The sequence below is a fragment of the Symphalangus syndactylus genome, chromosome 1 (genome assembly GCF_028878055.3).
Source record: "Symphalangus syndactylus isolate Jambi chromosome 1, NHGRI_mSymSyn1-v2.1_pri, whole genome shotgun sequence".
NCBI lineage: Eukaryota > Metazoa > Chordata > Mammalia > Primates > Hylobatidae > Symphalangus > Symphalangus syndactylus.
This window is the reverse complement of record NC_072423.2, coordinates 49,708,203-49,723,011: the sequence shown is the minus strand read 5'-3', so window position 1 is coordinate 49,723,011 and position 14,809 is coordinate 49,708,203. Positions and strand designations below refer to the sequence as shown.

At 36.9% G+C, this 14,809-nt stretch overlaps 1 protein-coding gene across 1 annotated transcript in view; it reads left to right on the top strand.

The window, feature by feature from the left end:
* Window positions 1-14,809, top strand: part of KIAA1328 (KIAA1328 ortholog) — a 392,043-nt gene that overhangs the window by 137,679 nt on the left and 239,555 nt on the right. The window contains exon 6 of the mRNA XM_063640193.1: window positions 4,310-4,437. Within this exon, the coding sequence (XP_063496263.1) occupies window positions 4,310-4,437 (128 nt within the window). The remainder of the gene's footprint in view (window positions 1-4,309; window positions 4,438-14,809) is intronic.

The following is a 14,809-nucleotide window of genomic DNA, read 5'->3' as shown; positions in this document are numbered from 1 at the left end:
GGATTTTTATTTATTTAGTTTTCTATTAATTAGAGTGATTATTTATTTCAGTGCTCAAATTTTCCCAAATGTGGTTAATAATAGGCATCCCCTTTAGGCTATCTCCTTTTTTTTTTTTTTTTTTTGAGATGGAGTTTCTCATCACCCAGGCTAGAGTGCAATGGCATGATCTCAGCTCAGTACAGCCTCCACTTCCCGGGTTCAAGCAATTCTCCTGCCTCAGCCTACCGAGTAGCTGGGATTACAGGCACTCACCACCACACCCGGCTAATTTTCCTGGTTTGTCTTTTTTTTTTTTTTTTTTTTTTTTTTTTGATGGAGTCTCACTCTGTTGCCAGGCTGGAATGCAGTGAGTGATCTCGGCTCACTGCAACCTCCATCTCCCGGGTTCAAGCGGTTCTCCTGCCTCAGCCTCCCGAGTAGCTGGGATGATGGGTGCCTGCCACGACAGCCAGCTAATTTTTGTATTTTTAGTAGAGATGGGGTTTCACCATATTGGCCAGGGTGGTGTCAATCTCTAGACCTCGTGATCCGTCCGCATCGGCCTCCCAAAGTGCTGGGATTATAGGCGTGAGCCACCGCACCTGGCTGCTATCTCCTACTCTTGTGACAAGCCCCCGTCTATTTGTCTTTGAACACTTTCTTGCATTTTACAGCACAACAAGATGTTTCAAGTTTACTTTATACTTTCTCTACCCCAAAATGGGTTTCAGCCATTTTTCCAAGGAATCTTGGCTCCAAAAAAGGAGAATCTTTTTTTTTTTTTTTAGATTTAATGATTCACCTTTTGTCTTTTCACAAGGGCCTCTCTACATTTAGTTCTATATTAGATCAAGATTACTAAGTGCCAGTCCAAGCATCCCAGGTGTCAGAGAGAAGGGTGAGATGAAGTGGTGGGGGTGAACTCTGCTGGGCCAGGGGAATTATTTCAGTTAAAATAATCTTTCTTTACTCTGGCAGCCTCCTAGTAGTATGTCCTATCTCTGGCCCTTCCACTCTCCACCTGTGATTTGTCTCTTCCACAGTTTTTATTCTTTCACTCATCCTCTTATTCATTCTGCTCTTATCTTTACTTTTACTTATCTATCTATTGCATTTTAGTGTTAAGATTTTAAGCTTTACAAAATGATTATTTTCCACAGCCATTTCAGCTAATTAATGTGATGGTTAGGTTTTGATGTAATCTTGCTTAATACTAATTTATATTTATTTATTTGTGCTACCTCATGAAGACTTATTTCTTTGAAGAGGTTGCAATGACTGCTCTGTCTTCCACTTCTTAAAAGGTGGTTAGGCAGACCACAGTGTTTTAAATTCATGTCATGATTTGGTGTACACTTTCCCTTAAGTTTGGTTTTCAACATCTGTTTCATTCTTTTCTGTCAGTCGGCCAGGATTGAGTTAAATATATCTTCTTTTTCATTGTACCCCCCAAATCATTGAGAAGGGCGTTTTGTCTGCATTTTCCTAACATAAATCTTTCTCTCCAGATGGAAAATTGAAGTCTCATTGTGCTAAGGAGGAAGGAAACGAAGGAAATGGGGGGGGGGGTGCATTTTGAAATCTGCTATATCAAGAAAGACATTAAAAATTGATAAAGGTAGGACTACCTGTTTTTATATTCTCCCACATAGCATGTGTTTAAATGAATTTGCCTGTAATTTGTTTCAAACGCTGACATTTTACTCCTAAGCTATATAATTGTGCTTGATTTTTCCAGAGTAAAATTCATATTCTGTGACCAGACTAATATGTTCACCTACTATAAAAATTACTGCCTATGGTAACAGCGAGAATAAAAATCTCCTTTTATATACATAATAACTGGCAGAGACTCCTGGGACCACCACAAATCGTTCCCATCTTTTAGAGCTTGCTTTCCATGGAAATGTAAAACTAGCCTAGTCTAATGTACGTCGACTCTGAAAACCTATTTAGACTAACATTTATACTATTGTTGTTATTTAAGATGCCAAGTATTCAACAAGCTCTTCTAATTGTTGTATTCTCTAAGCTTAGTAACCTGTCCTTTCCCTGTGAACCAGCTCCTCTTCTATCATCTACCTCTGGCTCCTTTTTTGTTAAAGGTTAATAATGAGAATAATGAAGCAATTGGTTATTTATGCAGTCATGATTGGCAAAAGTTATTAGAACAAGAATCTGCCCAGAAGCAATGATTAGGTTATGAAAATGTTAAGGAATACTGAAACCAGACACCATTTTGACATTTAAAAACTAATATTTCGACCCTTAATCATGATGACCTATTGTAAAAGTATTTATACAGAATAAATCCTATTGGATAGTAATTTTTATACCAACAGCATACATAAGTAAGTGTTAAGGGGAGATTTGAACATGTACTGAAGGGAAAAGAGCCTGGGGAGGAAATTACCATAATGAGAAATAAGGAACAGAGCTCTCTCTTGGGTAGGACTATTTGTCTCCCAAGCACTGGTCTACAAAGTTAGCTGACATTTTCTGATTTAGTATTTTCATCTTGAACAATTGGCAAGTTTCAGGAGTTGTGAGAGAGGATACCCCAGGTTAAATTGCCATGTTCTTTATACCAAATTATAAAATTATGAAAAAATGTAGGGAGGTATGTGTTCAGAAAATTTCCTGGTGATGGTTTTATTAATGAAATATTGACAACTGAAAAACTTAACAAAAAAAATCAAATTATACTCTTTTTATGTTTAATATAGTTAGGAACTTTCTGTGTAAATTGGCAGTACTCTTACCAGAGCAGTGTTATTACCTGTACCCCATACTGATTTTTTAAAATAATAACTTTATTGTGTATAATTCACGTAAAATAAAATTCACCCTTTTGAACTATATAATTAAATGGTTTTGAGTATATTCCAAAAATTTGCAAACACCACTACTTTGTAATTCCTGAACGTGTTTATTACCTTTCCCCCAAAATCCATACCTGTTTGCAGTTACTCTCCATTTCTTCTCCCCTAACTCTTAGCAACCACTAATCTATTTCTGTCTGTATATATTTGCCTGTTCTGAACATTTTATACAAATGAAATCATGCAATATATGGCCTTTTGTGTCTGGCTTCTTTTACTTAGGATAATATTTTCAAGGTTCATCCATGTTGTAGCATGTAGCAGTACTTCATTGCTTTTGATGACTGAATAATATTCCACTTATAAATATTTCACATTTTGTTTGTTTATTTATCAGTGGACATTGAGGTTGTTTTTACTTTTCTACTATTAGGAATAATGCCATGTTGAATATGTATATATAAGTTTTTGTGTGGACATATGTTTTTTAAAAAGTTTTCTTTGCTTATATATTTAATATTCTTCAGAACATATTTTCACTTCTCTTGAGTATATACCTAGCAGTAGAATTGCTGGGTCATATGTAAAAAAAATTCTCTATCATTGTGAAACAGCTAACTTATTTTCCAAAGTGGCAGCACAGTCTTATGTTTCCATTAGTTACATAGGAGGGTTCCAGTGTCTTCATATCCTTGTCAGTGCTTGTTAGTCTTTTTGGATATGGTCATCTTAGTGGATGCAAAATGGTATCTCAGTGTGTTTTTTATTTACATTTCCCTAATGGCTATGTTGAGTGTCTCTTCTTATGCTTCTTGGCCATTTGCATATTTTGTTTTGGGAAATGTCTATTCAAAGCCTTTGCCCACTTTTAAATTGTACTAATTATCTTTTTATTGTTTAGTTGTACAAGGTATTTATATATTCTGGACACAACTTCTTTACCATGTCGTTTCCAAATATTTTCTCTCATTCAGGGGGTTGTTTTTTTCAAATTTTAAATAATGCCTTTTGAAACACCAATCATTTTACATTTTGAAGTCTAATTTGTCTTTTTTTTTTTTTTTATTTGGTTACTTGTACTTTTAAGTGATCATCACCTAATCCAAGGTCACAAAGATGTGCTTTTGTATTTTCTGCTAAGAGTTTTATAGTTTTAACTCTTACGTTTAGATCAATGATACATTTTCAGCTTGTTTTGTTTTTTTAATATGGTGTGAGGTAGGGGTTCCTTTGCATGTATCTGCATTTGTTTTTATTCAAATTTAAAGAATCAAGGAATAAATTTATTTTCAAATGGGATGTTCATTGCTACTCTCTTTGTGAAGTATTGTTTTACGATTTTGGGGGAGAAATACATGTGACTTTTATCTGAAGACTTTATACTTATGACTCTCGCCAAATATGATTGCATTTCTGGTTCTGTTTTATTGGAATATGAAAAGCAGCATTGATGGATGCAGTTTGAATCAATTTTTCAGTTTTTTTCCCTTAATTTGCAATCTCACGTCTTCAGCTACAGTATAGAGAATGCCAAGAACTTCTAAGCCTGTATCAGAAATATTTATCAGAACAACAAGAGAAGCTCACCATGTCTCTCTCAGAACTTGGTGCTGCTAGAATGCAGGAACAGCAGGTAAGCATCTTTAATTTTACTTTTCTTGTCTTCAGTGGATCAGCAAGATGTCAGAAGAGCCATTTGTTTTTTATGTTAATTTCCTCACAGTATATAATATTGTTTTAAAACATGTGGCCACTGCGTGTGATTGAGTTGATGTCTTTCCCTCCCCCTTTCCTTTCTCCTCCTGTTCCTGGGCCCAAAGGTAAGGAATGATTACTTGAAGCAGTCTGTGTGGGTCAGTGAGGAAGCTTCTGGTTGTATGAAAGCACAGCCAGAAGAGTAAAGAAAACACTGTTCTGTTACTTAATGAAGAAGATCAGGTGGGCTGTTTGTTACTCATTGTCCTTATGGAAATCACAAATAAGCCTTTCTTAATTCATGTTTATTTTTTAGAATAATGAAAGTTAATTGTGGACTTATAAAAACTTTAATTGGAGAATATTAGGATATTTTGCATATGCTTGCATACATGTATTAATCATGTAAGTGTATAGGACAGTGTTTATATAAGCATTTGTACACATATCACCAAATGGTATATATTATATACTTAAGTGAATGCTCAGAACCCTGCCAGATGTGATGTGAAATAAGCCCTAAAGACCCAATTCTGGTTGGGGGATTTCCCTTCCCTAGCCGAGGGAAGCCATTACAGACAGTACCTGGAAAAATGGGACACTCCCGCCCAAATACTGGGCTTTTCCCACAGTCTTAGCAACCAGCAGACCAGGAGATTCTCTCCCGTGTCTGGCTGGGTGGGTCCCATGCCGACAGAGCCTTGCTCACTGCTAGCACAGCAGTCTGAGATCAACCTGTGAGGCTACAGCCTGGAAGCGGGAGGGGTGTCAACCACTGCTGAGGCTTCAGGAGGTAAACAGTGGCCGAGAAGCTCGAACTGGATGGAGCCCACCACAGCTCAGCAAGGCCTACTGCCTCTACAGACTCCACCTCTGTGGGCAGGGCATTGCTGAACAAAAGGCAGCAGAAACTTCTGCAGGCTTAAACATCCCTGTCTGGCAGCTCTGAAGAGAGCAGTGGTTCTCCCAGCATGGCGTTTGAGCTCTGAGAATGGACAGACTGCCTCCTCAAGTGGATCCCTGACCACTGTGTAGCCTGACTGGGAGACACCTCACAGTAGGGGCCAACAGACACCTCATAAAGGCAGGTGCCCCTCTGGGACAAAGCTTCCAGAGGAAGGATCGGGCACCAATATTTGCTGTTCTGCAGCCTCTGCTGGTGATACCCAGGCAAACAGGGTCTGGAGTGGACCTCCAGCAAACACGAACAGACCTGCAGCTGAGAGACCTGACTGTTAGAAGGAAAACTAACAAACAGAAAGGAATGTCATCAACATCAACAAAAAGGACATCCACACCAAAACCCCATCTGTAGGTCACCATCATCAAAGACCAAAGGTAGATAAAACCACAAAGGTGGGGAGAAACCAGAGCAGAAAAGCTGAAAATTCTAAAAACTAGAGCTCCTCTTCTCCTCCAAAGGATCGCAGCTCCTCACCAGCAATGGAACAAAGCTGGTCGGAGAATGACTTTGATGAGTTGACAGAAGTAGGTTTCAGAAGGTCAGTAATAACACACTTCTCTGAGCTAAAGGAGCATGTTCTAACCCATCACAAGAAAGCTAAAAACCTTGAAAAAAGTTAGATGAATGGCTAACTAGAATAAACACTGTAGAGAAGAACTTAAATGACCTGATGGAGCTGAAAACCATGGCACAAGAACCTTGTGATGCGTGCAGAAGCCTCAATAGCCGATTCGCTCAAGTGGAAGAAAGGATATCAGTGATTGAAGATCAACTTAATGAAATAAAGTGAGAAGACAAGATTAGAGAAAAAAGAGTAAAAAGAAACGAACAAAGCCTCCAGGAAATATGGGAATATGTGAAAAGACCAAATCTACATTTGATTGGTGTACCTGAAAGTGACAGGGAGAATGGAACCAAGCTGGAAAACACTCTGTAGGATATTATCCAGGAGAACTTCCCTAACCAAGCAAGGCAGGCCAACATTCAAATTCAGGAAATACAGAGAACACCACAAAGATACTCCTCAAGAAGAGCAACCCCAAGACACATAATTGTCAGATTCACCAAGGTTGAAATGAAGGAAAAAATGTTAAGGGCAGCCAGAGAGAAAAGTCGGGTTACCCACAAAGGGAAGCTCATCAGACTAACAGTGGATCCTTCAGCAGAAACCCTACAAGCCAGAAGAGAGTGGGGGCCAATATTCAACATTCTTAAAGAAAAGAATTTTCAACCCAGAATTTCATATCCAGCCAAACTAAGCTTCATAAGTGAAGGGAAATAAAATCCTTCACAGACAAGCAAATTTTGATCTGAGAGATTTTGTCACCACCAGGCCTGCCTTACAAGAGCTCCTGAAGGGAGCATTAAACATGGAAAGGAACAACTGCTATCAGCCACTGTAAAAACATGCCAAATTATAAAGACCATTGATGCTATGAAGAAACTGCATCAATTATTGGGAAAAATAACCAGTTAATATCATAATGACAGGATGAAATTCACACATAACAATATTAACCTTAAATGTAAATGGGCTAAATGCCCCAATTAAAAGACACAGACTGGCAAATTGGATAGAGTCAAGACCCATCAGTGTACTGTATTCAAGAGACCCATCTCATGTGCAGAGACACACATAGGCTCAAAATAAAGGGATGGAGGAAGATCTACCAAGCAAATGCAAAGAAAAAAAAAAGCAGGATTTGTCTCTGATAAAACAGACTTTAAACCAACAAAGATCAAAAGAGACAAAGAAAGCCATTATATAATGGTAAAGGGATCAATTCAACAAGAAAAGCTAACTGTCTTAAATATATATGCACCCAATACAGAAGCACCCAGATTAATAAAGCAAGTCCTTAAAGACCTACAAAGGGACTTAGAGTCTGATACAATAATAATGGGAGAATTTAACACCCCACTGTCAATATTAGACAGATCAATGAGACAGAAGGTTAACAAGGATATCCAGCACTTGAACTCAGCTCTGCACCAAGCGGACCTAATAGACATCTACAGAACTCTCCACCCCAAATCAACAGAATATACATTCTTCTCAGCACCACATCGTGCTTATTCTAAAATTGACTACATAATTGGAAGTAAAGCACTTCTCAGCAAATGTAACAGAACAGAAATCACAACAAACTGTCTCAGACAACAGTGCAATCAAATTAGAACTCAGGATTAAGAAACTCACTCAAAACCACACAACTACATGGAACTGAACAACCTGCGCCTGAATGACTACTGGGTAAATAACAAAATGAAGGCAGAAATAAAGATCTTCTTTTAAAGCAATGATAACAGAGACACAACCTACCAGAATCTCTGGGACACATTTAAACCACTGTGTAGAGGGAAATTTATAGCACTAATTGCCTACAAGAGAAAGCAGGAAAGATCTAAAATTGACACCCTAACTTCACAATTAAAAGACCTAGAGAAGCAAGAGCAAACAAATTCAAAAGCTAGCAGAAGGCAAGAAATAACTAAGATCAGAGTAGAACTGAAGGAGATAGAGGCACAAAAAAACCCTTCAAAAAATCGATGAATCCAGGAGCTGGTTTTTTGAAAAGATCAACAAAATTGAAATAGCCAAAGTATAAATGGTTTGTTTGTATTTTGATCTGAAATATTTTCTTCTGTTTTCTTAAAACATAGCTGATAAAAAGAGGCAGAGGAAGGTGGCAGCTATTTTTGATTGTTTATGTGAAGTTTCCCTGCTACACTGAAAACAAGTCAGGCAGTTTTTAAGGTGGCCCTTGCCTATTGCTTTTCAGGGGGTAAGAGAAAATGGTAATGTGAAGATCAGATTTCAGACCTTTGGTTTTGCGTTCCTACCTACTGCTGCTGCATGACATAGACGTGTGAAGAGGGCACAAAACAAGGCCAATCCATTTGGCAAGGATATGGGAAGGGAGATGGAGGAATCTTTCATTTACTAGTATTAATAGTCTTAAGGATACAGAGCTGATAGTGAAGAAATAGTCACCAGGGGGTCCTAAAGACATGTAGAAAAGACCCTTTTTCTATTTACTGTTGAAATTGGAGGAAAATAAAACTTTCTCAGGTGTGACTGATTTGTATTTAAGCTAGTCATTTCTTGGGCGTTTTGCCCAATAAGTCTACCTCCTTGCAGTAACGGCATCATTATGAATACTGTAAACCTCAGTGATGACACTGACCTAATTCTCTTCCCTCTTCCCACTTACCTTGTCATGAAGTTACATGTTCTATTTATGTACTTGCAAATAGACTGTGCCCATCTCTGTAATGTCACCTTTTTTGTTATTTTGTAATCATTGTTACATCATTCATCTATCTCCCTTGCCAGCTTTTTTGAAAACAGGCATCTTGTTGCATTGGTTTTTGTACACTTAGAGCCTCTCATAGGTCTTGGCTTAAGAAATATTTCTTTTTCATTAATTTGTATTTAACAAACATTTATGTAGTACATACTATGTGTTAATACATATTAAATCATTTAATCCTAAGTCAATGAAATAAGGTAGGTTACTATCTCTGTTTTATGCCTCTCCCAGAGGCAGAATGAATGAATCGGCCAGGTCATACAGCTAACAGGTTGGCAAAGCCAAGATATGAACCAAGCTAGTCTGGCACTATAGTTTATTGAAGAAGGAAAGACAAGAAAAATTTGAGATAACTAAAATTGTTAAAATTTGGCTTTAGATATTCTTGTTTCTATAACTAACTCTCCTTGGCTCTTAATCTGACATACAGATTTTTAAACTCTAGAGCACAAATATGCTAAAGATGGTGGGCAACTATTTTCTTTCCTTGCAAGGAGCCACAATGTCAGATAAAACATAAAATTTTATTCTCAAATTTTTAAAAATTTCACCTGCAGATTTTATGATGACGATGGCAGCAGATTGTTTTTCATGAGGCATTTATTTGACTTTGAGAGACTTGTTCTGTTTCTTGTTCGTATTGGGTACTCTCTGTGCCTTAAATCGCATATTATGGTTTTGCTTGTAGTTTATTAAATCCACAGTTCTCCAGAAGAATGCCCTAGCTTATGATTTTTGTTTTTGACATCTGTCATTTCCTTGAAAAGAAGTTGGCTTTATTTACAAGGTGATTTTTTTTTCTTGTTTTCTCCCCATCTCTTTCTCTCTTTTTCTTAAAGATAAATACATTCTACATTTCTCTTGTAATTTATTCAGCATTATAGGTTCTTCATAGTGGGTTCTAGAGAGGTTCTTCACTGGTTCTATTTAGGTTGTAGTGTTTATTTGATGTGTGTATATTACCCCCATTATCTTATCTTAATAAATAGTACTTAGCTATAGTACAATCCTAGTCTTGAACACGGTAGGGTCTAATAACCATAGTTTTGGTCAATGTACATTTTATAATATAGCCTTTTCTTGTCATAGGAGTGTGTTACTTCTTTTTTTTTGGAATCTAAACTTAGTGTCACTTCACTTATGATGCTCATAACTTCCTTTTTTGTCTTATTTGTAGCCTATACCGTTTTACAAAAGTTGTCATATTTCCTCAGTACTGTTTGTAATAAGAGAAAGCCTAGGCAGCATTTTGAATAGCTTCTCCTACTCCAGTTTGAAAATGTTGGTAGGTAAGCCTATTTTACTATTTTTATTAACTCTGCATTATTTTGGCAGGTAGATATAAAGTAGCTTTAGAATTTTCTTAGGATTTCTCTTATTTCCTTAAAATTGGTAAAATAATTACTTTTTAGCCATGGGCAATGGATATTGAATTTCAGTTCCTCTGATCTGGTAAAAGGCTTGTTAGAGAAACTTCTTTATTTTCCCTGTGATTACTTGTTCCATATTTCTTAGTAGGTCTGGGTCACAGACTGGTCAAGAATCTGAAATATACTAAAGATGGATCATTGCTTACTATAAATTTAATGTCTGTTGTTGGTTGTTATCACTGTTGCCTCTATGGTGTTATTAAAAGGCCATCAGGAGTTTGAAACCAGCCTGGTCAACATGATGAAACCCTGTCTCTACTAAAAATACAAAAAAAAAAATTAGCCAGGCGTGGTGGCATGTGCCACCACACCTGGCTAATTTTTGTATTTTTAGTAGAGACAGGGTTTCACCATGTTGATCAGGCTGGTCTCACACTCCTGACCTCAGGTGATCCACCCACCTCGGCCTCCCAAAGTGCTGGGATTATAGTCATGAGCCATTGTGCCTAGCCAAAAAAAAAAAAGTTTTATAGTACTTATGGACAAACAGTCTTATGACTACTTCCCATTCTGTGACTACTTTCGTATATTCTTTTGGTTAAAACTTTATCTAATTTTATTTTGTTCTTTTTAATGTGTACTTAATGTGTAATATATGTCTTAATTCTATCTAATACTAGGCTATCTTCAAGTTATAATACCACTTATAAGCCTAGATTTTATTGACAATCCAGAAGCATCATCATACTTCTAATTGACAAAAAAAACAACAAAAACAACTAAAGAAGGTGTGAGGCTCATTATACTATTAAACTCATCACAGACTAAAAGGTCTGTAGGCAAAACAAGAATTGTTCCTTGCTAGGCCTGCCATGGTAAACAAAAACAAACAAAGAAAAAACAAGAATAGGAATAACAGCAGATTTCTCAACAGAAACAATGCAGGACAAGGCAGTACAACAGCTTATTCAAAGAGCTGAGGGAAAAGGAAACTGTGGCAGTCAAGCAAAATCATTCTTCAAAACTGAAGGTGATATAAAGGCATTTCCACATTAACAAAGACTAAGAGTACTAGTTTACCTCCCTTACAATAAATGCTAATAGAAGTCTGTTTAGATGAAAAGAAAATGACATAAGGCAGTAACTCAAATCCACACAAAGAAATAAAAAGCACCGATAAAGATGTGTATTTCCTTTTTCTTAAACAATTTTAGACACCTGAATAAAACAATAATAATACTGTATTGAGCTTACAAGATATAAAGATTGTGTGTGTGTGTGTGTGTGTGTGTGTGTACATGTGTGTATACATTTGCACAAGGGAGATGAGAAGGGAGGGAGCTATATTAGAGTGAATTTTCCATATACTGGAATTAAGTTAGTGGAAAGGAAGTGAAACTGTCTTTATTGATAAATAACATGATCCTGTATATAGAGAATCATAAGAAATCCACAAAAAACGGTGATGGAACTAATAAATGAGTTCAGCAAGGATGCAGGATATAAGATCAATATGTACAAAATCAATTTTATTTCTGTTGATTACCAATGAACAATTAAAATACGGATATATTTAACAGAAGAAGTGCAAGACTTATACACTGAAGACATTAAAACATGGCTGAGAGAAACTGAAGAACATCTAAATAGATGGAAATGGGTTCCATGGTCATGGATTGGCCATTTTTCCCAAATTGATCTATAGATTTTTTGCAATCCTGATCAGAATTCCCATAGATTTTGATAATTCCTTTTTCTGGTAAAACAGTCTTAAAATTTATATGGAAGCACAAAGGAGTGAGAATAGCCAAAGTGATTTTGAGAATGATGAGAAGAGTTGGAGGGTTACTCTTTTCAGTTTCATAATTTGTTCTAAAGCTATGGTATAGTAGGTAGAATTTGAAGATGGCTCACATGACCTTGGCCCCCTGGCAAAATGGTTTCACTCTTGTGACTATGTTATGTTATATATTTAAAAAGGGTATCTCGGTAAGCCCAATCTAATACATAAGAAAAGCAGAGAGTTTTCTTCAGCTGAGAGTAAAAGATGAAATCAGAGAGATTTGAAACATGAGGATTCAACTCACCATTTCTAGCTTTAAAGATGAATGGGGCTCAAAGCTGAGGATAGTTCATGGCTAACAGCAAGAAAATGAGGATTTAAGTCCTACAACCACAAGGAGCTATATTCTGTCAGCAACCTGAATGAGCCTGGAATCAGTTTCCTCCTCAGATATTCCAAATTAGATCATAGCTCATCTGACAACCTGGATTCAGTCTTGTGAGAAACTAAACGTAGATTCTAGTTGAGTTGGTCTGGCCTTTTGACCTACATAACTTTGAGCTAATGAATTTGGGTTATTTTAAGCTGTTGCATTTATGGTAACTTGTTTTGGAAAAATAGAGGAAGAATACACACAGAGGGCTCCAAGATGGCCAACTAGACCCAGGCAGGAGGAACATTTCCCACCAAAGGACTGGGAAATCAGGGAAACTGGTACACTCCTAGCAGATCTTCAGAAGGGAGGCATTGAGAGTGGGCAGAAGGAAGAAACAGATGCTGGGCTGAAAGGGGAGGAAGCTGGGAACCCTGCACAGGGCTACTGCACACTGGGACTTGTTCATGGCCTTCAGTGACTCCTGTGGAGTGGGTGAGTTGAATAGGCAAGGAGCAACTCACTCTTATCATGGGCATCTGGAATCCCAGAAATAAGACAGTCACACAACAGTAAAGAGAAAAGAATGAAAGGGAATGAACAAAATCTTCAAGAAATATAGGATTATGTAATGAGACCAAATCTATGACTCATTGGCATCTTTGAAATAGATGGGGAGAAACAACTTGGAAAACATATTTGGAAAACATATTTCAGGATATCATTCATGAGAACTTCCCCAACCTAGCTAGACCTGCTACCACCAGACCTGGTACCTGGTACTACCAGACCTGCTTTACAAGAGCTCCTGAAAGAAGCACTAAACATGGAAAGGAAAGACCAGCAACTGCAAAAACACACTTAAATACACAGACCAGTGACACTATAATGCAACCACACAAATAAATTAGCATAATAAACAGCTAACAACATGATGACAGGATCAAATCCACACATATCAATACTAACCTTGAATGTAAATTGAGCTAAATACCCCAATGAAAAGGCACAGAGTAGCAAACTGGATGAAGAAGCAAGACCTAATGGTATGTTGTGTTCAAGAGACCCATGTCATGTGCAGTGACACCCGTAGGCTAAAAATAAAGGGATGGAGAAAAATCTACCAAGCAAATAAAAAACAGAAAAAAGTAAGGGTTGCAATTCTAATATCAGACAAAACAGACTTTAAACATCTTGCCTAGTATCAGAAAACAAAGATAGAAAAAGACAAGGCCATTACATAATGGCAAAGGTTTTAATTCAACATGAAAACCTAATTAGCCAAAATATATTTGCATCTAACACAGGGGGACCCAGATTCATAAAGCAAGTTCTTAGAGACCTTCAAAGAGACTTAAACTTCCACACAATGATAGTGAGATACTTCAGCACCCCACTGACAGTATTAGACAGATCCTTGAGTCAGAAAATTAACAAAGATATTCAGGACTTGAACACTGGACCAAGTGGATCTGATAGACATCTATAAAACTCTCTACCCCAAAACAACACAATATATATTATTCTCATCTGCACTGAGTACAACATAATCTAAAATTGGTCACACAATTGGACATAAAACAATCTGCAGCAAATGCAAAAGAACCAAAATCATATATTAGCTACTCTCTCAGACCACAGTACAATAGAAATAGAATTCAAAACTAAGAAGATCTTCGAAAACTATACAATTTCATAGAAATTAAACAACCTGCTTGTGAATGACTTTTGAGTAAATAATGAAATTAAGGCAGAAAACAAGAAGTTATTTGAAATGATTGAGAACAAAGGTACAATATACCAGAATCTCTGGAACACAGCTAAGGCAGTGTTAAGAGGGAAATTTATAGCACTAAACAGCTGCATAAAAAAGTTAGAAAGACCTCAGATTAACAATGTAACATCACAACTAAAAGAACTAGAGAAGCAAGAGCAAACCACCCCAAAAGAAGCAGGTGACAGGAAATAGCCAAAATCAGAGCTTAACTGAAGGAGATTGAAACACAAAGAAAACATTTAAAAGATAAACAAAGCCACTAGCTGGTCTTTTGAAAAAAATTAATAAGTAGATAAACCACTAGGCAGACTAATAAAGAAGAAAAGAGAGAAGATCCAAGTAAACACAATCAGAAATGAAAAAGGGAACATTACCACTGACCCCACAGAAATGCAAATAACCATCAGAGACTATTATGAACACCTCTATGCACACAAACTAGAAAATTTAGAAGAAATCGATAAATTTCTGGGCACATACACTCTCCCAAGGCTGAACCAGGAAGAAATTGAATCTCTAAACATACCAATAATGAGCTCTGAAATTGAATCTGTAATAACCTGCCAACCAAAAAAATCTCAAGACCAGATAAATTCACAGCCAAATTCTACCAGATGTACAAAGAAGGACTGGTGGCATTCCTACTGAAACGATTCTAACAAATTGAAAAGTAAGGACTCCTCCCTAACTCCTTCTATGAGGACAACATTATCCTGATACCAAAACCTG